The following is a 24,866-nucleotide window of genomic DNA, read 5'->3' as shown; positions in this document are numbered from 1 at the left end:
GAAAACGGGGAGAGACAGTCAGACAGACTCCCGCATGCGCCCGACCGGGATCCACCCGGCATGCCCACCAGGGGCGACGCTCTGCCCCTCCGGGGCGTCGCTCTGTCGAGACCAGAGCCACTCTAGCGCCTGGGGCAGAGGCCAAGGAGCCATCCCCAGCTCCCGGGCCATCTTTGCTCCAGTGGAGCCTCGGCTACGGGAGGGGAAGAGAGAGACAGAGAGGAAGGAGAGGGGGAGGGGTGGAAAAGCAGATGGGCACTTCTCCTGTGTGCCCTGGCCGGGAATCGAACCCGGGACCTCTGCACGCCAGGCCGACGCTCTACTGCTGAGCCAACCGGCCAGGGCTCTGCATTGTTCTTGTAGACATATGTCCTAATGAATTGGAAGCATTTTCTTTTAAGAGAGAGGGACAAACAGAGACAGAGAGGAAGGGAGAGTGATGAGAAACATCAACTCATCATTAACTCATAGTTGCGGCACCTTAGTTGTTCATCTAGTGCTTTTTCATAATGTGCTTTGACGGGAGGGGGTGGGGGTGGGTGGGGGGGGGTGGCTCCAACCAAGCCAGCAATCCTTTGCTCAAGCCTTTGGGTGACGACCATGGGGTCTTATCTATGATCCCATTGCTCAAGCTGGCAACCCCACGCTGAAGCTGGTTACCTCGGGGTTTTTGAACCTGGGTCTTCAGCATCCCAGGCTGATGATCTGTCCACTGTGCCACTGCCTGGTTAGGCGGAAGGCATTTAATATGTACTTTTTTTTTTTTTTTTTTTTTTTTTACAGAGACAGAGAGTCAGAGAGAGGGATAGACAGAGACAGACAGACAGGAACAGAGAGAGATGAGAAGCATCAATCATTAGTTTTTCATTGTGCGTTGCGACTTCTTAGTTGTTCATTGATTGCTTTCTCGTATGTGCCTTGACTGCGGGCCTTCAGCAGACCGAGTAACCCCTTGCTGGAGCCAGCGACCTTGGCTCCAAGCTGGTGAGCTTTTGCTCAAACCAGATGAGCCCACACTCAAGCTGGAGACCTCGGAGTCTCGAACCTGGGTTCTTCCACATCCCAGTCCAATGCTCTATCCACTGCGCCACTGCCTGGCAGGCTGATATGTACTTTTTTATATCCTCAATCTAGTTGCAACTTCTTAGTTCATCATACCACCCACATTGGGTTCCTCTGAATGGATCACTTGCCATGTTCAGTAACATCATCATGTCCTTGTCCTCTGGTTAGGGTGTTTGTTTTCATTTTCCAGCTTGAAGACTTAGATCTGATTTATGGCATCATGTGTTTGATCCTTGTACTTCTAATAACATAATTATGATGCTAGCATTTCAGAGGAAGGATTTTAAGTAACTTTTGACTTTATAAAAGGAGCAAATTATAATAACAAAAAGGTAGTAAAAAGTAAAAGAAACATTGGATGGTGTTTCCTTTATTTTTCTATTTCCCACATAATAAACATTATGTTTTTATCTAGTCTTTATAATTTATTGATAGGCCTAACTTTGGACTCTTAGGTTATCCATATTTCTTCTCCATGGTAGGTAATACTGCCATGGACGAGTTCTTGCATATAGCTTTTTCTTAAGGAAAATTCATAGAAAGGGTCTCTAGGTGAAAAGATGTAAATATCTAGTCAATTAAAAATAAAGATGATGTAACATCTAGGTGAATTGGGCTTTAAGAGAAAGGTAGTGGGCTAGGGGACCTACGATGTGGCTTTTTTTTTTTTTTTTTTTTTTTTTTACAGAGACAGAGAGAGGGATAGATAGGGACAGACAGATGGGAACAGAGAGCGATGAGAAGCATCAATCATCAGTTTTTCATTGCGACACCTTAGTTGTTCATTGATTGCTTTCTCATATGTGCCTTGACCGTGGGGCTACAGCAGAACGAGTAATCCCTTGCTCAAGCCAATGATCTTGGGTCCAAGCTGGTGAGCTTTGCTCAAACCAGATGAGCCCGCACTCAAGCTGGCAACCTTGGGGTCTCGAACCTGGGTCTTCCACATCCCAGTCTGATGCTCTATCCACTGTGCCACCGCCTGGTCAGGCACTATGTGGCTTTTGTATGAGTGTCTTGAAACCACTTCCCTCTACTCCATTCTGTTTTCCCTCCTGCCTTTAGTATCCTCTTCTCCCACCTGAGCATGGAACACTATTGTGAGGGTCTCAAAACTCAAGTTATAGAGTCATTGATTTTTTTTTTATATATATATACTTGTTTGTTTTGGTGTTTTCCTCTGGAGCTCAGTTTTCTTTAGAAAACAATACATACATTTCTTCTCATTTTAAGAAATTCAAGTAGTATATAAAAAGACAAAAAGGAAAGTGAAAAAATCGCCCGAGACTTACTACCTAGAGATAACAAAGATTGTTATTTTTCTTAACATTCTTCCAGATATTTTATATTCTCTGTAGAGAAGATGAAATTTCGACTCAGCCTTTCTGGCTTTGCAGTCATTCAAAGCTGTGTTTGAATTCTGGCTCTACCTCTGGTTAGCTATTGATCTAATAAATTAATTAGCCTATTCAAAGTTTTAGTGTCCTCATCTTTAAACTGAAGCACCTACTTCATAGAGTCAGATAAAGTTCCTGACACTAGAAACTGCTCAAATGTTATCTACAGTTTTTTTTTGCTGGCAGTGTTAGTGATGTGCCCACTGCCTGGCCTGGGTATGAATCTTTATATCCCTACAGTATTTCCTTCTAGCTAGACTACAGCTGAATGTTGAAAGCTTTCAAATGCAAGTTGTCAAAAGTTTGTATTTGCCCATAATCAAAAACCAGCTAAGGGAGAAAGGAAAATAATCCTCCTAAGTTAGGTTGGCTTTCCAAAATTACGTATCTGAATAATGTAAAGCAGGTATAATAAAACAGGATATCGTGTTCATGAAAAATAAAGTTCCTCATGATGTACTTAAAGTGAACAGACATAGTGAAAATATGTTTACAGTGATATTTCATCTTAGAAATGTATTCAGTAAGAAATCCCTTTGTTCAACTGTTCTCTTGATTAAGAGGGAAGAAAGGGTCAGTGGGAGAAGTGGCAGAATAGGAAGTTTAGGAAGTAATAAGACTTCTGAGTTTTAGTGAAGAGCTTTAACAGTTTTCCAGTTACATTTATACATAATACTGTACTAGGTCAGTGTTGAAGATGTTTATAGAGAATTTTAAAACTTCCCCGGACTCTTCCCTCATGATAAAAATGTCAAAAAAAAGTCAAACTGGGCTTTCTTCATCGCACCCTGAGAAATATCTTCTGCAATGTTGATCAGATCACAGAACCCTTATTTAAATAAAAATTAGACTAAATTTTGGCTTCTTAAAGATCTCATATTACAGTTCTTGGTTATAACAGAATATTTTAATAATTACCTGTTGTCACTTACCACATCTTATATGTGACACCCCCCCACATACACATTGTTCATTTGAGATAATGCCTCCAAGAGATGAGGAGAGTTTTGAGATGGGTGATGAACTAATGAAAACTGTTCCTTATTTCTTTTCTAAGTATAAAAATCCCTGGGTTTATAGAGGTATGAGGGAAACTTGGTTGGGAGGAATTTTCTGTCTTCTTTTCTGGTTCAACTTTCTTCATAACTGTGAGGATTGAGGGGATTGATTGCTGGCATTGGGGATAAGTGGTAGGGAAAGTGATTCATCCTCTGCCCTCCTCACTGTGGTCTGCTGACTGGCTGCTAATGAGGGTTCACTCAGCCACTAAGGAACCCTGTGAAAATCCTCAGTCATTAGCTCTGATTAATCATCCCCTCCCTTAGGGTTAATAGTCAAGGAAGACAAAGTCCAGAGAGAGAAGCATGAAAGGAAATTATCAACCGCAGTGCATCAGCAGTAGAGGTGACATTGAGAAGCAAGGTCTTGTCCCTTGATCAGACAAGACCCTTGATCAGATCCCTTTCGATTGTGGCTCAGGTAGCACAGTCGAGCAGCCATCTTAGAAGGGGGAGGAAAAGCCAGGAAAAAAAAATCACCTTTTTTCTTATCCCCTGCAGTCTCCCTTTTACAATGGAAGTGCCTGGCTGGCCACTTTTGGGTAGTGCCTGATGAAACATTTTTGTACATTTGATTTGAATTTTCTCCTTTTTCACCATTCATGGAACTGAAATTTGAAAAATGAGAAGGGCAGGTGTCAGTTGAGAGCTGATCTTGAAGGGTTGCTTTTCAAATATATACTGAATCTGGAGAAAAACTAGTTATCTTCTGATAACAGTACTTTAAAACATTTAAATTGACAGAAATTTGGAAGGATTAGATGCAACCCCTTTGGTGTTATAGAGGCATTTTTATTTATTAATTACAATTTAAATTTAATGGTATATACGTGGCCTTTCGCAAAACTGGCCCTTTTTGTGCATGTTGAGGCTCCCTTGTTTTAGAAAAAATGCATCTTCATTACATGTAGTTAGTTCAGAAGAATACTATCTCTTTACTTAGTTGAATCGTTTTTCTGGTTCTATTTTTGTGCTACCTCCCTTCAGCTCTTAGCAGTTTGTCTTGTATAAAAGCAGATTTCACAAACGTTTAGGGCACAGGTTCTGAGTTAGCAAGAAATGATTGTTCGAGAGTTTTAAAAGGAAAAGACTGTGGGTACTTTAATCCCATGTACGACCTCCAGAAATTCTGATATAATTGTTCCAGAGTATAGCCTGAAATGAGGAAACATAGGTACAAGTGATAACATGCTTTAAATTATTCGCTACTGGTATACAAAGACACTAGAATTTGACCTTCAGGTGTAAGCTCATACATAGCTTTTGCTTCTTGGTTCTTCGGAATATAGTTAGAATGTTATAGTACCAAACTTTTATCATTTTTTCTTGAAATGGATATAAAACATCATTTGATTGTATTCTTACATATCATATTATTACATCTTGTGGGTACTTATTTTGAAGGAATATTTCTTCAACTTTATAGAGAAAGTGGTGGGAAACAGAGTCCAGTAAAATATCCATTTTGTCTTATAACCTTTTCTAAAACATGACACTCACATTCTGTTATGTGAAGGTCTCTTGAAGGACTTGACTTTTTAGAGCAAATTGGGAAGATTAGAGTAAGATACAGCAGTTGTTCCCTATCAGACAACATTGCAGAAGTGAAGAGTTGACTTTCATAATTAAATATGAATTAATAGGAAAACTAATTTTTATTTTGGACATATAGATTTTGGACTCTGACACTTTAAATAGCAGTCGAGGTAGTTTTTTATAGCTGGCCTCTAATATGAGTGTGAACTGAGCCTCTGAGACTGTGACTTTTACAGTCAGAATAACCATATGGAACCCTGTTTTCCAAACTCCCTCCATCCCCTCTCACCCCCATTTATCAGGCCCTGTGCCGTGGGGAAAGCGGAACACAGGCTCAGATTTCCACAGCATCATTCAACTCGGGAAAACCAAGTATGCCTTCCAGTTTTCGAAACCTTATATTTTACACTATACTTAAAAGATAGCTAGCTGACAAGAACAATTTAAAAATAGCAAACCATGGACAGGTGACAAAATGTCACGCTGGCAACCCCAGACTGCATTAACAAAAATCACCAGATGTCACACACTTGATTCTATTTTCACAGCTGATTAAACAGCAGTATTTGTTGGACAAAAGAAAGGAAAAAGAAATGGCCTCATCTGAATTTGGAATCAGTTTTTCTTTTGCTGTTATATATGTATTTTTTATCCCTCCAAAATTCCATTATAACTGTAAGACTGAAAGCATACAACATAATCAAGTAAAAACTAAAATTGTAAAATAACCTCAATATTAGAAAAGAAACATTTCCTAAGCTGGAAAGCTGTAAGTCTAAATGCTAACAGAGCTTTTCTTTGATTAGTGATCTTGTTTTCTTCATTTTTCTGTATTGTCTAATTTTTCTCCAATGAAAATATATTGTACTCTGTAATCTAAACATTCATTTTGATACTGAAGTCCCATGTTTAAAACCCTGAGGTCATGACATAATCCCATGTTTGCTGGCTTGAGCCCAAAGGTCACTGGTGTTACCCAAGGTTGCTGGCTTGATCCAAGGTCACTGGCTCTGCTTGAGCACACTGGTCAAGGCACGTATGAGAAGCAATCATTGAACAACTAAAGTGCCACAACTATGAGTTGATGCTTCTCATCTCCTTCCTGTCTCCCTCCCTCCCCTCTGTCAAAAAAAAAATTGTACTTAGTTGGGGAAAATTAGATTATATTTAAATAATTGGTTCTGGTGAGTTTGGCATTGACCCAGAGTTTCTTACAATATCTTTTATTGATGACATTGATCCAGAGAACCATTGGGTCAAAGAGGCTAACAGAATTAGCAATAGAATTAGGGAAGACATCAGAAAAAAGCAAAAAGTTTCTTCTTAGCAAGTAGTGATGCCTTCACATACAAAACATTGCCTAAGGCTTTTGTTTTGCTGCATCTTTAGAAAGATTGAATTGAAAGAAATCCGTGTGGTATAGAGGATAATTAATTAGAAAGCTACCACACTTTTCATTTTTATCTTTCCTGGCTGAAAAGCCCTAAAACCTCATGGAAAGAGTCCAAAAAGGATCCAGCTTCTAGAGAACTACAAAGAGAAGCCCCTCTTTAAATATGGTGACATAACTAGTTCCAGAAACATACTAAAACTATTTTTTGATGTGGTATTTGTAAACTACGTAATTCTGTACCATAAATGACTGTAGCACAGGAAATAAAAGAAGTTGAATAGGGATGAGCCAAATTTGGGCACACTTGGGTTTTTCTTTTTGTGTGTGTGTGTGTGTGTGTGTGACAGAGACAGAGAGACAGAGAGAGGGACAGATAGGAAGGGAGAGAGATGAAAAGCATCAATTCTTTGTTGCGGTTCCTTAGTTGTTCATTGACTTCTTTCCCATGTTTCTTGATTGGGGAGGGGTATAGCAGAGCGAGTAACCCCTGCCTCAAGCCAGCGACCATGGGGTCATATGATCCCATGCTCAAGCCAATGATTCCTTTCAAAGCTAGTGAGCCCATGCTCAAGTTGGATGAGCCCGCGCTCAAGCCGGTGACCCAACCTGGATCCTCTGTGTCCCAGTCCTCCCAGTCCAATTCTCTATCCACTGTGCCACTGCCTGGTCATGCTCACTTGGTTTTCTTGATAAGCCTTTATTATTCTAGGAATGTTTAGGTGACACACCTAGCTTTTAAGAACCACACCCGCCTCTGAGTATTCCTTGCTTAGAGATCGTAGAGATCTTCTCTATATGCCATTTTCTTTAGTTCTGATGAGCATTGATTTTGAACTCTTGTTGGGTTTTTAGGCAGACTTTCCAGTGATTGGCTATTTATTGTTAAATTTGAATTCCTCAAAATATAATAAGTACAGTATATCACATCTAGTTCACATGGAAGTTAGTATTTGGTGGTAATAAATCCAAAGAGTGTCTGGATTTTCTGAAAATAATTGTGAGAATATTGATATAGGTAACTAAAACCAGAATATATATTCTCTCTACTGAGTGAAAGCCTTGTTTTGGTGACAAAATTTTAATTTTTTTATTACTCTTTTATTTTTCTAAAGTGAGAAGCAGGGGGCAGCAGACAGACTCCTGCATGCACCTGACCGGATCCACTCGGCATGCCCACTAGGGGGCAAAGCTCTGCCCATCTGGGCCGTTGCTCCACTGCAACTGGAGCCATTATAGCGCCTGAGGCAGAGGCCATGGAGCCATCTTTCGTGCACGGGCCAACTTTGCTTCAATGGAGCCTTGGCTGCGGGAGGGGAAGAGAGAGATAGAGAGAAAGTAGAGGGGGAAGGGTGGAGGAGTAGATGAGTGCTTCTCCTGTGTGCCCTAGCTGGGAATCAAACCTGAGACTTCTACATGCCTGGCCAATGCACTACCGCTGAGCCAACTGGCCAGGGCCGCAAATATTTTTATTCAATATAATAGTTTTTGATCAAGGTGGTGGTAGGAAATAGCACTTGTTACATACTATAATTTTTAAGGGCTCTAAATTGACTTAGAAGCTGGAAAAATATAAGACACATAGATACTGTTAAATGTGTCTTAACACTAGGTAGTTTGTATATATAAATACTGTTAAATGTATCTTTTTAACTGGATAATTTTTGAAACTCCTAATAGCTTCTATAGTATATATGAAAAGATCTACAAAATTGATTTTAAAAAATATAACACAATTCTATTATTAAGAGATGATTCATTGCTAATATGATGACTTTCTGTAGAAAATATTATGATTTATTATAAAAAAGAATTTCACCACAATATAAATGTTAGCAAAATAGTTTCTACAAAACTAGAGTTAGATATAATGATATAATGTCTTCATGATAAGGAAGTTTAAAATAATAGAAATTAAAAATAATTTTTCTTGAAAGTTGTTTAATATTGCATAGTAAAATTGGAACAGTTTCATCAGAATCCATCAGCTGTTGATTTTTCCATTCTTAATTACTCTATCAAACACACACACAAACACATACACACATTAATACAAGCAACATTACACTTATGAGAGTTTTGTTTTTTCCTGTCCCTTAATATGAAATGACCTTTCACAAAATACTGTGACCTGAAGATCTTCTTTAAGAGATTAGGATGGGTTTGATTTGACTAGGAATTAATGATTCCCCCCTTTTATTTGAGGCAAACACTATATTTTGTAGACTGATTTTTCCCTTTTGGGCCAGAAGAGATTGATAATGCTGTTTGCCTCTAGTACACCATAACAAAGTTTAATACCAAATGATGACTGACCTTTTGCAATTATATATAACACTGTATTTGTTATAAAAATCAATGGTTTCTTCCTTATCTCCCACTGTCTCTGTATCACTCTCCCCCAAGTACTGTTGACATTTATTTAAACAGTGGTAGTGGGCCCTGGCCGGATGGTTCAGTGGTAGAGCGTTGGCTTGGCATGTGGAAGTCCTGGGTTCAATTCCTGGTCAGGGCACACTGGAGAAGCAACCATCTGCTTCTCCCCCCTCCCCCTCTCCCTTCCCCCTCCTTCTCTGTCTCTCTCTCTCCCGCTCCCACAGCCATGGCTTGAATGGTTTGAGCAAGTTGGCCCCGGGTGCTGAGGATGGCTCCGTACCCTCTCCTCAGATGCCAAAATAGCTCAGTTGCCTAGCAACAGAGCAGTGGCCCAAGATGGGCAGAGCATCTCCCTGCAGGGGGCTTGGCAGGTAGATCCTGGTTGGGATACATGGTTGGGGTGCATGCGGGGCTCTGTTTCTGCCTCCCTACCTCCCCACCTCTCAATTAAAAAACAAACAGTGACCTAAAATTAACATTTTTCTGTGAATTTCAGGGTAATTCTTGATATGGTTGGACATGAAAACCTTGCAGAGCCAAGTTTGTAGATACTACTAGCTTTATTACAAATGCATTATTTCAGTAATGATTTCGTTATAGGAATTGGTCAAGAAAACTTACTAAGTACATTTTCCCATATAGACTCTGTTTTATTTTTCTTTTGATACATCTGCCTTCTTTTCCTAAATAATTAATGAAGAAGCAAACCAAATATCTGTTATCTTCCATTCTTAACCCTGGAAGCTATTAGTTGAAATACCTGATTTTTTCTTGTCACAGGTTGGCAAACTTTGTAAAGGGCCAGAGGGGAAATATTTTAGGCCTGTGGGCCACATGGTCTCTGTTGCACATAAATTTTGTTTTTACAACCTTTTAAAAATGTAAAAATTAGCCCTGGCCGGTTGGCTCAGAGGTAGAGCGTAGGCCTGGTGTGCGGGGGGGACCCGGGTTCGATTCCCGGCCAGGGCACATAGGAGAAGCGCCCATTTGCTTCTCCATTTCCCCTCCCCCCTTCCTCTCTGTCTCTCTCTTCCCCTCCCGCAACCAAGGCTCCATTGGAGCAAAGATGGCCCGGGCACTGGGGATGGCTCCTCGGCCTCTGCCCCATGTGCTAGAGTGGCTCTGGTCGCGGCAGAGCTACGCCGCAGAGGGGCAGAACGTCGCCCCCTGGTGAGCAGAGCGTCGCCCCCTGGTGGGCGTGCTGGGTGGATCCTGGTCGGGCGCATGCGGGAGTCTGTCTGACTGTCTCTCCCATTTCCAGCCTCAGGAAAAAAAAAAAAAAAGTAAAAATTATTCTTAGCTTGGAGCAATTATACAAACACAGGTAGCCAGCCAGTGTGGGCAGAAGTTTGAGACCCCTGTTACTACTAAAAGGACAAAGGTCTGAAGACAAGCATTATGCCCAAGGTCATACAACTAGTTAGTGATAGGGGCAGTGATAAAAACCCTTAATTTTTAAGACAGTTGTTCCCTAGTCCATTATATAAATTTTACCATCTATCTTCCAATTGCCATTCTGGTTTGTTGCATTTTTGAGTCACTATGAAGCCTTTATCTTTTTATTACCTCTAAGCTTCAAGTTTATTTCTTGAATTCATTATTTTGTTAATTGAATTTGAAGGGCACTATGTATGGTTGTTTAAATAAAATGCTTAATCCAGGTAGTTGGCATATTTTTAAATTGGAATGTGGGAGATGCATTAAAATTTCAGTTGTTTATAATGGAAGCTTCTTATTTTTTGTTTGTTTATTTGTTGTTATTTAGACTTTGGCTTTGTTTTAAGATTTTTCATGTGTATATTTTATGAGTTGATTTATAAACTTGTAATCGCTGTGGCCTTTGATAGCATTGTTTGTTATAATTTGTTTTAGCTTTTTGTAATGTTCATATTTTATAATGTATTTGAAATGATTATATTAAGCATTATTTTCTTCATGCCTAAAATAAAATTATTTTATTTTTTTAGGACGCATGGGAATAAATTTCCATCATCCAGGAACAGATAATATCATGGCACTAAACAGTAAGTCTTCGTGTGAAATATTCTATGAAATTAGCAGTCAAATTTATAGCATGTTTTTTCCACTTTTTAAATTGTCTATTACATGTCAACCTTCTAACGAGTGCACTATATATAGACCATTTTATACCAGTGGTTCTCCAAGTGTGGTCACTGGGTCAGCAGCATCAACAGCGTTTGGGAACTTATTTAAAATGCAGACCCTCAGGTCCTACTACAGACCCGCTGAACCATAAACTTTAAGGATGGGGCCCAGAAATCTGTGTATTAACGAGGCCTATAGGTGGTTCTGAGGGAAGCTACAGTTTGAGAATGGCTACTGTATACCAAGGTCAGTTGACAAAGGATAGCCCTGGGGCCAAATCTGGCCTACTGCCTGTTTTTGTAAAAAGCTTTTATTAAAACACAGCCACGCCCATTCACTTGTGGATTGTCTGTAGTTACTTTTGTGTTACAATGGCAGAGCCCCAAAAGCCTAAATTATTTATTGTCTGGCCCTTTACCGAGAACTTCGCTGACCCCTGCTGCATACCATTGGGGTGGAATAAGGAAAGAGGAGAAAGAAAGAGAGGAGGTGAAGGGAGAGAGGGAGTGGAGTAGAGAAGGTGAATGGCTAAGTGAATTTATTTATACAAAACTCAGAATTTTCTCATTTTGGTAGATAGTCAGCAGGTACTTCAAACGGGATGGACATCAGGGGTTTCCCATTAGTGGTGTTTACATGGCGTATAGGTATCAACAGCTTTGCAGGTTAGAAATATTTTTGTTGGTAATTGTTGGATTGAGTTCTGGAGCATCAGAACCTTCTTGACCAGAAAGTTACTGTATTAATTAATACTGGAAGAAATATCTGGCTGGCATCAGTTCTCCTTCCAAGTGTCTGCGGACTCAATACTTTTCCGAAGACATCATGTCCTCCTCACTTGATGGGAAAGACAGGTATCATGGTGAGCCTTCCCACTTCCGCTTGAGTGGGCCAGTGTTTCATTCTTTGATGTTCCTAGTGCATACTTTCACGTTAGGCTTTCCTCGGAGAATCACCACTGTTGATGTCATTTAAGCTAAAATTTGTCATTTGTCAGAAAGACCTATCTAAGCCATTGATGTAAGTGTTCTCCTCTATCAAATGAACGATATCATGTCCACTCTTATCCTCTCAGTTATACAAGCTAAGTCTTGATACACATGGTGGGCATACTGGTAAACCTAAGGTTGTGTACAATGTTACCCCTCTCCTCTTGCTTGAGTAGGATGTTAAAATGCCAATGGAGTTCCTTAAGGCAGATTTTAGGTTGTCTCCTAAAATATAGCACATTTCTTTTAGCTCTGACATGCAGCCTGCCTCCTGGCGAGCACTTCAGGTAACACCTGGCCTTGATGATGCAGGTTCTAATTTACTGCATGCACATTGGGTTCTCAAGAGCTAGTATTATTCCCTCTTTGGAGGATCTTGGAAACAATAAAAATTCCAGATATTTACCTCTATTTTCTAATCTCTAAAAGTAAGCTCACTTGACATTTAGATTATGCTACCTCTAATTTCTTTTTCTTTTTCTAGAAGTAGCTTGACTGGGGTGAAGATTAATAGGCACGCTTAACTTGGGTGCTTCGGCGATTTTGTGCAAGTTTATGAAAATACTTCAGGTGGTGACGGGACTTAGGGTTGAGTGTGAAAGGAAAGAGCAGCGTGGTAGTGTGTCTGCCTGAAGGAATGAGTGTGTGTTTGACAAAAGATCTCATTTGACATGAGATGAGTCCTCTTTTGCAAGAGGCAAAGAATATAATTTATGGTTTTGATTCTCTTTGATTTGAGTCTCTTAATTCTGTTGTTTTTTACTTTTATTTTATTTATTTTTATTTTTTTACAGAGACAGAGAGAGAGTCAGAGGGATAGACAGGGACAGACAGACAGGAATGAAGAGATGAGAAGCATCAATCATTAGTTTTTCATTGCGTATTGTGACACCTAAGTTGTTCATTGATTGCTTTCTCATATGTGCCTTGACCGCGGGCCTTCAGCAGACCAAGTAACCCCTTGCTCTAGCCAGAGACTTTGGGTCCAAGCTGGTGAGCTTTTGCTCAAACCACATGAGCCCGCGCTCAAGCTGGCGACCTTGAGGTCTCGAACCTGCGTCCTCCACATCCCAGTCCGACGCTCTATCCACTGTACCATCGCCTAGTCAGGCTCTGTTGTTTGTTTGTTTGTTTGTTTTTTCTGAAGCTGGAAACGGGGAGAGACAGACAGACTCCCGCATGCGCCCAACTGGGATCCACCCGGCACGCCCACCAGGGGCAACGCTCTGCCCACCAGGGGGCGACGCTCTGGCCCTCCTGGGCGTCGCTCTGCCGCAACCAGAGCCACTCTGGTGCCTGGGGCAGAGGCCAAGGAGCCATCCCCAGCGCCCGGGCCATCTTCGCTCCAGTGGAGCCCTGGCTGTGGGAGGGGAAGAGAGAGACAGAGAGGAAGGAGGGGGTGGGTGGGGGTGGAGAAGCAAATGGGCGCTTCTCCTATGTGCCCTGGCCGGGAATCGAACCCGGGTCCCCTGCTCGCCAGGCCGACGCTCTACCGCTGAGCCAACCGGCCAGGGCCTGTTTGTTATTTTTTAATGTTAATTTATTGATTTTAGTGAGAAAGGAAGAGGAGAGAGAGAGAGAGACAAGAACTTGATCTGTTCCTGCATGTGCACTGACCAGGGATCGAACCAGCAACCTCTGTGCTTCGGGAGGATGCTCTTATCTGGCCAGGCTAATTCTCTGCTTTTAAATAAGAGATCTTGTTTATATTCTTTCCACTTTGTGCTTTTTACTTAAAATGCCCCTTTTAGCCTCTAAATTTTCTCATCTGTAAGAAAAGGGGACTGAATTACGTCATCTATTTTATTATTATTATTGATTTTTAGAGAGAGGGGAAGGGAGAGTAAGGGAGAGAAAGACAGGAACATCGAGCTGTTCCTATATGTGCCCTGACTGGGTATCGAATTGGCAACCTCTGTGCTTCGGGATGACGCTCTGACCGACAGAATTATCCTGCCAGGGCTAAATTGGGTCATCTTAATGATGGCTTTCAGAGTGAAGATTCTGTAATATATTTAGAATACCAGAAGGGTTATTTTGCCAATATCTATGTCAGATGTTGAAGGGTTATACATATTAACAACTTTATGACAGATATCATTGTGTATCTGCCTTCAAAGGATTCCGAGTGCTGCCCTGTGGGCTTTTCAGAGTTAATCATAGAAACAAACAGAGTTTGATATTTATATTACTTACATCAGTTCTCTTTCCAAGTTGATTGAAACTTGAAGTGATCAGGATAAACAAAATACCCTTCTTGGTAGATATTTGTGAGACCCATAGGCTTCGACATATTTGCTGTGATGAAACTTTTTTTTTCTTTCCTCTTTTGTATAGTCAGGCCCGCCCATCTGATGACTTAGGTATGTAATACATACGCAGACACGCCTATATTTTTTTTTTTGTCTTCCTTCTTATGCCTGTCATTTGTTGGCCTAGCACTTATTGTCTTGTCCTGTGACTGGCATGTCCTTTTCCTTCAACCCTCATATAGTAATAATTAAAATGAAGTCACAAGTCATTGAAACATTATTAATTCAGAATTTGTGATTATTGAAAGATACTGGATTGAAGTTGAACTGTATTTTCAGACAGGAAGGGATTGGCTAAGAGAATCGAGTCAATGTTTAAATTTACAACAAAAGAAATGTGAGTCAGTTGTAGTTCTTTTCTTTCCTACATGTTTTTGTTATGCAAAATCCATGCTCCCTAACTCTGTACCTAACACTGCGATTCACTGTCTTCAAAAACTTTTCTGTCCTTCTCATACTTCCTTGATTTTGCCTGAACCCAAATCTCTTTGAAACATCATATCCTCAGCTCTCTATACTTGATGGGAAGACAGGTACCAGCAACCCCCACTCAAGCTGGTGTGCCCACACTCAGCCCGGGGGCTTGGGGTTTTGAACTGGTGACCTCAGCAGTCACCAACACTCTATCCACTGCGTGACCACCAGTCAGCTTGTTTTCTCTTTACTCTCTAAGTACAGGGGGTCCTTGGGTTATGACAGTTCTGTTTCTACAAGTGATGCAACTTGAATTTTGGTATAAGTCAAAACACACCCTAGCCTAAGTCACTTATCTATTCTAACACAGTTGTAAAATCAAAATCTAGACCAGTGGTAGTCAACCTGGCACCTACTGCCCACTAGTGGGTGTTCCAGCTTTCATGGTGGGCGGTAACAGAGCAACCAAAGTATAAATAAAAAGATAGATTTAACTATAGTAAGTTGTTTTATAAAGATTTATTCTGCCAAACTTAGCGAAAATTTGACATAAAGTACTTGGTAAGTAATTATTATTATATGCTTTAACTTGCTGTAACTCTGCTTTATAAATTTTGTAAAGTAAAGTTACTTCCCTACATTATAAATCACCATTACTGTGGAACCGGTGGGCGGCTAGAAAATTTTACTACTAACGGAGATACAAAAGTGGGCGGTAGGTATAAAAAGGTTGACTACCCCGATCTAGAACATCAAAACACAACTAAGCCACAGAAAAAGGAAAAGGATATAAATATACCATATTGTACACTGTACTGTAGTAACAGTCCCAAATGGTGTATGTAAGTGTACTGGGAGGCGCCAGTACACTCATATACTGCGTTACTGCGTATTTTTCCGCTACATGCAACCAAACTAGTTTGCCCACATAATCTGTAAGTACGACACTAATGGCGTAAGCTGAAACACATGTCTCAATTTTTTCAAGTTTTTATGGGATTGTTGTAAACTCGAAACATCATATGTAAAGACTGTCGTAACCTGAGGACCCCCTGTATCTAGTTGAATTTAGCAGTTGTGGGCTTGTACAGGATTGATGACTGACTTGGTGATTTTACCTCTGTTATGATTGATAGTCCTCAGTAAAGGATATTGATTAGTTGTATGATCCGAATTTATGGTCAAATTAATATTCAAAATCAGAATGTCTGGTATTGTAATTTACTCTAAGAGATAATCCCTGCTGAGTGTATCCACTTGATTCCTTTTGACTGGTCAACTCCTCTTTTTCCAAGTAGAGAATGGGCTTGGAAACAGTTTAGTATCAGAAAGTTGTTTGATGAGTACAATACTAGAAATATTGTGGCTTAAGGGAAAATATCGTTCAGCTTTAGGGAGGTCTCTTCCCAGCAGGCTGGAAGGTCTGTGAAACCTACAGAGAGGGCAGTGAATAAGCAGAGCCATGAGAAGCATTGTCCAGGGTCAGGCAGGTTCAGTTCCACTTCTTGCAAGCTATATGACCTTAGGGCCACCTTCTTAACTCCACTGCCTCTGCTTTCTCCGCCTGCAAAGTGAGATAGTGATCACTAAAGTGGCTATATACCAGGCGGACCTCTGGTCCAGACCACAGAATTAAAGTGAGTCGCAGTCTGTTTCCTGGTGCTGGGTCTTGGCTTTGATTTGTGAAAAACGCAACATCTGTGAAGCAGAATAAAGTGAAGTGCAGTAAAACAGGTATACCTGTATTAATCTTGTAAAGTTTAACATTGCAACTGAGTAGTAAATAATGCTCAGGTGAGCTGCTTCTGTAATGGCTTACATCAGATTTATTGCTGCCTTTTTAAGATTTCCCTTTCATTGCATGTTAGACTTTCAAAGCATGAGTTTTTCTTAACATTGCTTATATTTAGAGAGGTTTTCCTGATGGAATTTGTGTGTGTGTGTGTGTGTGTGTGTGTGTGTGTGTGTGTGTGTGTGTGTGTGTGACAGAGAAAAAGAGAGAGACGGGGACAGATAGGGACAGACAGATAGGGAGGGAGGGAGATGAGAAGCAGCAAGTCTTTGTTGCAGCTACTTAGTTGTTCATTTATTGCTTTCTCATATGTGCCTTGACTGTGCTCAAGTCGGGGACCTCAGGGTTTTGAACTTGGGTCCTCCGCGTTCCAGTCCAATGTTCTATCCACTGCACCACCACCTGGTCAGGCTTCCTGATGGAATTTAAGGCAGCACACCTACAAGTCACTCTTGGGCTGCAGTGACTGAACTGGGGTACATTATTATCTCTTTTAGTGTGAATCATTTTTTCTGCATGAAATGCTTGCTGCCTCTGTCTCCTGACCTTGGAATGTAAACCTTCTTTGGAGCTTAGAGTTTCTGTCTGTTATGATATTTGGCACTTTTAAAGGTGCTATACAGTGATGCTTGGAATGTAAAATGGTATAGCCATTTTGGACAACAATTTGGCAGTTTATTTATTTATTGGTGACAGAGAGAGACAGAGGGATAGAGAGGGACAGACAGACAGGAAGGGAGAGATGAGAAGCATCAATTCTTTGTTGCAGCTCCTTAGTTATTCATCGACTGCCCTCCCCCATGTGCCCCGACCGCAGGGCTACAACAGAGCTAGTGACCCCCTGCTCAAACCAGGGACTCCAGGCCCAAACCAGTGACCCTGGGTCTCAAGCTGGTGAGCCTGCACTCAAGCCGAATAAGCCTGCGCTTAAGTTGACGACTGAAATATTGAAAGAAAGGCCCTTAGCATGAATAACTCTTAGCAGAACTTACTTTCTCTAAAACAAAGAGACTTTTGGCAGGACTTTTCTAAAAAGACTCCCTATTCCTGGCCTTGAGGCTGGTCTCCCAGACTGTGGCCTTGGACTAGCTTTGCAAGGTTGCAGGTGTTATCAGAATGTTTCTCCCTGAGTTAACCCTATAGAAAAACATTGTAAGAAAGCTTGTTTCACTGCTTTGTCCTACTGCTATGCTTCCTCTCCTCCCCATTCCCCAATCAGTGTGTAATTTTGCCTTTAAAAGCTAGCCCCAGACTGTATTTGCGACCGCTTGAATTGGAAGGCTTTAGTCTCCGTGCAGTCATGCAGCTGGCATTAATAAAGACTCCTTAATTTGGCTTCTTGATTGTGTGGCAGGACATCTGTTTCTCGCTATTCCAATACAACCGTAACCTCAGGGTTTCAAACCTGGGTCCCCCCCGCGCCCCAGTCCAATGCTCTATCCACTGTTCCACTGCCTTGTCAGGCAACAAGCATGGTTTTAAAATGACATGTTATCTTACCTAGAATAGTTTTAATTGCTTTAAATATGGAAGGTGAGAAAATTTCAGTGTGCTAGCAACTGAAATGGAACAGGTAAAGAAGTAAAACTATGGCCTCCATATCACTAAAATCAAACTATCAGAGAAGCAGCCAAGATGTCCTACAGTAGGTAAATGGCTAAGCTATAGTACTAGTACATATTTCTTACTACTAAAAAAGAAAACTTGCCTGACTAGGCAGTGGCGCAGTGGACATAATGTCAACCTGGGATGCTGAGGACCCAGGTTCAAAACCCCAAGGTCTCTGGCTTGAAGGTGGGATCACAAATGTGACCCCATGGTCACTGGCCCAAGCCCAAGGTCACTGGCCCAAGCCCAAGGTCACTGTCCTGAGCAACGGGTCACTGGCAGGGCCGGAGCCCCCCTCCCCCCCCCCCCCCCCGTCAGGGCACATATGAGAAAGCAGTCAACGAATATCCAGAGTGCTGCAACCATGAGTTGATGCTTCTCATCTCTCTCTCTTCCTGTCTGTCTGTCCCTGTCTGTTCCTCTTTCTCTCTTAAACCAACAACAACAAAAAATCCCAAACTGTCAGCAATGTATTCTGTTTTGTTTTGTTTTGTTTTTTTTTTTTTGCATTTTTCTGAAGCTGGAAACAGGGAGAGACAGTCAGACAGACTCCCGCATGCGCCCGACCGGGATTCACCCGGCACGCCCACCAGGGGCGACGCTCTGCCCACCAGGGGGCGATGCTCTGCCCATCCTGGGCATCGCCATGTTGCGACCAGAGCCACGCTAGCGCCTGGGGCAGAGGCCACAGAGCCATCCCCAGCGCCCGGGCCATCTTTGCTCCAATGGAGCCTTGGCTGCGGGAGGGGAAGAGAGAGACAGAGAGGAAAGCGCGGCGGAGGGGTGGAGAAGCAAATGGGCGCTTCTCCTGTGTGCCCTGGCCGGGAATCGAACCCGGGTCCTCCGCACGCTAGGCCGACGCTCTACCGCTGAGCCAACCGGCCAGGGCAATGTATTCTGTTTGTAGGAAGTACCTGGCTGTAGAATATTCAGCCACAGAGGTATAGCACACAATGGCAGCAGATGACTGTATGTATCTTGTATCTTTGTTCTCTTCTTTGATACAATTTGGCAGTTTCTTAAAAGTTAAACATTGGCCTGACCTCTGGTGGCGCAGTGGATCAAGTGTCAACCTGGAATCCTGAGGTCACTGGTTTGAAATATTGGGCTTGCTTGGTCAAGGCACATATGGGAGTTGATGCTTCCTGCTCCTCCCCCCTTCTCTCTCGCTCTCTTCTCTCTATAATGAATAAATAAAGTCTTTAAAATTTTTTTATAAATATTAAAAATATATAAAAATAAAAAGTTACACACACACCTACTGTATGATTCAGCAGTTCTCCTAGAGGTTTACCCAAGAGCATAAGTGAAAACACATGTCCACACAAAGACGTGTATGTGTCTTTATTATTAGCATTATTCATTGCAGCCAAAACTATCATCTAAATGTCCTTCAGTTGGAGAATAAACAAAATTGTGGTACATTCATATAATGGAATAATGTTCAGCAGTAAAAAAGATGAACTGTTGATGCATGCAGCAACACGAATGACTTAATATAATTATGCTGAGTTAAAAAGCTGAACAAAAATATCGTACATTCTAGGTGATTCCATTAATATAAAGTTCTAGAAAATGTAAGCTAATCTATAGAGACATAAAATACACAGCTTCAAGAATATTTTGAAGTAATATTGTCCCCCTTCAGTGGACAAAAGTGAAGGTTTAAATCTTGAAAGAGTCATGTAATAAGAATGGCATCTAGTTGAGCAAGTCTCTGAATCTTCTAAGCCTCTCCTAGTTCAAAACCCTGTAAGACGACAGTGATACTCACTTTCACTACCTCATCACTCCTGTGAGATTTAGGTGAGATTAGGCACATGTACACATGAGTTATTATTCCTGCTACATTTCAGAAGTAGGGGGCATAGTCTTAGAGAAGATATGCCAGGGAGTGATATTTTAAAGACAGTAGCTTTATAATGTAACAGAGATTCAATTTTATTGAAGTTAGAAGTGTGAAGGACATTTATTTTCTGATATCTTTCCCCTTGCAACTATAGTCTATTCCAAGATACAAGAGGTGAATGAGAAATTTGAAGTGCCACTTTCGCTGTGATGGACAGAAATGGTTGTTTGTCCTCAGTCTGCCTTATCAGTGTTTTAAAACACTGATAAATTGAGGAGTCATAGAATAAAATGTGGACAGTCTGGAGACTTAAAATTTTAATATCTCAAAAAAAACTCTCTTGAGAAACATTGACGTCATTGATTGTTATACAACTTATACCTAGCTGATGCAGCAAGAAACTTGGAGCTTTAGATTACGCTGTCTTGCACCTTTTTTCCTCTTTATTAACACCTTGAACATATATTAGAAGATTTATCTTATATTTCTATTTGAACCAAAGGCTGTCAGAGTATTTGTTGAATCAAAAGAGGAAATATTAAAGGATTTTAGCATGAACTTTTGTGTTGAGCAGAGACTGCTCTTCCCCCTCCCTTTCATTCTCTGGGAGTGAACTCCTGGGTGAGAGGCACAGCTGAGAAGTGGCGGACGGAGCTGAACACATGATGCTTTTATGCCAGAATGGGAATAGAGCCAGCGTTGCTAGAATTCCAAATGGAATTTTCCAAAGTTTGAAGAGTACATTGTATTTCTGTTCACCATAAGGGAATATAAGTAAATAATTTTTTAGCAGAGTACTAAGATAGTGGAGAAATTATTTTGAGATTCTTAAAGACATTGTCTTCAAATATTTTGAATTTTTAGAAGACAAGATTCAGTGCTGCTTATTTCTAGCTGAACATATTTAGAAGTAAAATTAATATTTAGTTGTGATATGAATATATTATAAATGATGGCTAATTAAAAATGAAAAATAGCCTGCCCTGTCATGAACAGTGGATAGAGAGTCGACCTGGAATGCTGAGGTCCCAAGTTCAAGACCCTGGGCTTGCCTGGTCAAGGCACATATGAGAAACAGCAATGAACAAGTAGAGTGAAGCAACTGTGAGTTGCTGCTTCTTGCTCCCCATCCTCATCCTCTCTCTCTCTCTCTCTGTGAAATCAAGAAATAAAATCTTTTAAAAATAAACAAAATAAAATAATTTAATAAAAGGAAAAATGCTGATATGAGAGAGATGTAATGTTCTATAACATGCAAGTACTGAAGTTTCAAAATATTTGGGTGGATGTTGTACATGACAATAGTAGGATGCCCAAGGACATTGTTGTTTTGTTTTGTTTTAACCTCTCGTTTTACAAACAGGGAAGCTGAGGATCAAGAGACTAGGAAAGTTGGCTAGAGTAACATGAGGAAGCCCGGAGCAGCACTTTCTGCCTCCAGGTTGAGGATTGTAGCCACTGCTTTAAATACTCGATTGTTAAGAGTGGTTGTATTCTTTTTATACTGGTTTAACACAAACACACACATTCACTGCCTTTGCAAAAATTATTTTTCTAATATGACCTCTCACCTTATTTATGCTCTGAATGCTTAATAAATCCTCTGTAATAAGCCTGGTATACATAGCCTGACATTGAACATTGTAAATAAGTGAAATCTGAAACAGTCTTGACTGACTTTATTGGAATTTGGAAGAAGTTCTTTGTGTATATGTGAATATGTCTAAATTGCCAGGAATTGGGTGCTTCCAACCTAATAACAAAGATGCAGGAAACCGAAAAGTTACCTACTTTTCCCTGTGTTCTTCCTTGTTGCCAGGACATGGTCAAAACCTGCTTTCCTTGAGCACCAGTTTTACCCCAGGACTGTTCTTATATTCAGACAAACGTGGCTATGTGATACAGTAATGAAACTGAAATGTAGTTTCTAAGATACAGTGGGAGACTTCTTAGAGTTGTCTAGATTTCAACAAGTTTTAAGAATGCTTCATGATTCATTTTCCTTTGCCATGATGGTCATTCATTTCATCTTTACTGCGACCTTGTTTAAAACATGACAGTGTCTTCATTTTCTTAAAAATGTAAAGGAACTTCCTTATGTCATACAGCCAGCAATAGCCACCTATGGCTTGGACATATACTTTAATCTGCCAACCATTGCTTCTCAGCTTTTTGGGTAAGATCAAATGAATTCTGCCAACCTGTCCCTTAAATCCAGTGCGATTTATTTATTTGTTTATTTATTTATTTTAGAGAGGCAGGGGGAGAGAGAGAAGGGGGGAAGGATCAGGAAGCATCAACTCCCATATGTGCCTTGACCAGGCAAGCCCAGGGTTTTGAACCAGTGACCTCAGCATTCCAGATCAATGCTTTATCCACTGCGCCACCACAGGTCAGGCCCAGTGTGATTTTTACTCTTGGGTTTTCCCAAAAAGATCACTCAGGTTTCATTTAGCTCTCTTCTTTTTTTTAGGCTTTTTATTTTATTTTTAATTTTTATTCATGTATTCATTTTAGAGAGGAGAGAGAGAGAAGGGAGGAAGAACAGGAAGCATCAGCTCCTATATGTGCCTTGACCAAGCAAGCCCAGGGTTTTGAACCAGCAACCTCAGTCATTTAGCTCTTTTATAAGAGTAGCTCAATAATACTCTATTGATTGTGGAGAATGAGCGCACTTCCAAAAGGGTCAGTTTTATTTTCAGAACGTAGTCTTCCTCGTCAGTGGCAGGAGTTGTAGCCATACTGCCATTGAGGCCTCTAATCTATGCAGGCTGGGAGTCTGAGACTTTTAAAGACTTGGTATATAGGTGGCCCCTAGGTAAAGTTAAGTAGACATAGCTTTGCCTTTTCTCTGTTATTTTCCACATACATATACCTTTGTTATCTAACTAAAGTTGTTTTTTTCAGCCCAATATGTTGGGGGGCAAACAGATCTGGGTTTAAATCCTCGACCCATTACTTATTTGCTATGTGATATTGGGCAGGTTACTTGTTTTTTATTTAAAATGAACATGTTAACCTTGTCTTTACAAACGGTAAGGTTTAAGTGTGCAGTACTCCTATTACCAAACCTAGCTAGAAGTACACGCCTAACAAATGCTATTCTTTGCTCCGTCCTTCCTCCATTGTCTTCCCCCACCCTTTTTTTTTTTTTCTTCTGAGGTAGCTCTAATTTTTAATCCTGGTTATACAACGAAAATGAGAACCAAAATAGCAAAAAGCAGTGACCCCGCGCTACAGACTGTAATTTAATTGATCTAGGATGAAACCTGGCTGTGAAGGGTGAGTGGGGGGTGGATGTAAAGATCACAGGTTTTTTTGTTTGTTTGTTTGTTTTTTGTATTTTTCTGAAGCCGGAAACGGGGAGAGACAGTCAGACAGACTCCTGCATGCGCCCAACCGGGATCCACCCGGCACGCCCACCAGGGGGCGATGCTCTGCCCCTCCGGGGCGTCGCTCTACCAAGACCAGAGCCACTCTAGTGCCTGGGCCATCTTTGCTCCAGTGGAGCCTTGGCTGAGGGAGGGGAAGAGAGAGACAGAGAGGAAGGAAGGGGGGGGGGGGTGGAGAAGCAAATGGGTGCTTCTCCTATGTGCCCTGGCTGGGAATCGAACCCAGGTCCCCTGCACGCCAGGCCGATGCTCTACCGCTGAGCCAACCGGCCAGGGCCGAAAGATCACAGTTTGAAGTAGTTACCTCTTGATAAATCAGGTGCCACCCACTTTCACCTTGCCTATCTCTTTCTGAGCAGGAAGGAATCAAGGAAGGGCTGTGCCCACCCATCCCCTCCTATTCTTTCTTTCCCCTCAAAGCTTAGTCTGCTTTTATTGTTCCCTGAGGTTTTGCCAAGTTCAGGTCAGAAGCTGTTGCTGAGCCCAGGGCAGGGATGATGGATGTGAGCAGCTCTCGTGTTGCTGGAGCTCTTCCCAGATTCTCAGGTCAGGTCCTTTCCATTCCGTAGCTTTCTTGCATAAAGGTACCCTCCTTCCCACACGAGAGCAGGCTGTTGACAGGGCGGAGACAGGGGCACTGACCAGGGCCGGGAGCCTAGGCTCCTGAGCACACTAGCACTAGTGGATTCTGTTCACTGTCTCTTCTCTCTGGAATAGTTCCCTGTTGTTTGGGGGTTCAGAAAGGCGAGATTAGCAAGTATTGGCCATCCTGAAGAGCCTAGAAATTGAGTATTTATATAAAACTTGAAGAGACCTCATGAGATTTTGGCATAGTACTTCAGAGAAGATGGTTTCTTTGAGAACGTATACCAAGGATTTAAGTGCATAACTCTGTAGTGAGCAACTTCAGACCTGATTTGGACAGATTGGTGTGTGTAAAATATAAAATCTCTGGTATGTGATTAGAATCCTCATGGCTTTTCTTGATTTCTTGCTTTGTGGGGGGCAGTTATTGTGTCATTTAACGTCATGCTACTGAAATAAAAGTAGGTTGGCAGTTAATCATTCTCTGGAATGCTATTAGGTCACAGGTGTGAAGGCTCAGACCTCACCTGGAGCGAACAGGTGTGGATGCCCAACCTCTCCCACCAGTGGTAGTAGTCTAATGCAGAAATTCTTCACCTACGTTTGTTTCCAGAGAAATCTTGTTAGACATACACATTTTGAATGATTTTTTTTTATTTTAATTAGGACTTTAGGAAATGGACTTAGAAGTTCAGAATGATTTCTTTGATTAACATGTCACATATTAAAGCTCTACTATTAGTAACCTACATGGTAAAAGTAGTTTAGAAAGTAACTTAATACTAGGTGTGTGTGGACACTGCAAGATGGTATAGCTAAGCCTTGAATTGCATTTTGGACAAGGCAGGAAAACAGTGTATGGAAATGAACAGAGGGGTTAGGGGTTTCCTAGGGAATAGAGAAGAACAGATGTTAAGATGTTGAGATTCTTGTGCTGACTGTGTGGTACTTATTATATAGGATGGGGTAAAGTAGATTTATAGTTATGAGTCCACAA

General features: G+C 41.2%; 1 protein-coding gene across 10 annotated transcripts in view; it reads left to right on the top strand.

Moving 5' to 3' along the window:
* Positions 1-24,866, top strand: part of CPEB3 (cytoplasmic polyadenylation element binding protein 3) — a 219,865-nt gene that overhangs the window by 84,722 nt on the left and 110,277 nt on the right. For all 10 annotated transcript variants that reach the window (XM_066239887.1, XM_066239886.1, XM_066239885.1 and 7 more), the window contains one exon: positions 10,790-10,846. In XM_066239887.1, coding sequence (XP_066095984.1) covers positions 10,790-10,846 — 57 coding nt within the window. The remainder of the gene's footprint in view (positions 1-10,789; positions 10,847-24,866) is intronic.

Source organism: Saccopteryx bilineata, chromosome 7, assembly GCF_036850765.1.
Source record: "Saccopteryx bilineata isolate mSacBil1 chromosome 7, mSacBil1_pri_phased_curated, whole genome shotgun sequence".
Classification (NCBI taxonomy): Eukaryota; Metazoa; Chordata; class Mammalia; order Chiroptera; family Emballonuridae; genus Saccopteryx; species Saccopteryx bilineata.
This window is presented reverse-complemented; position numbering and strand designations above follow the sequence as displayed.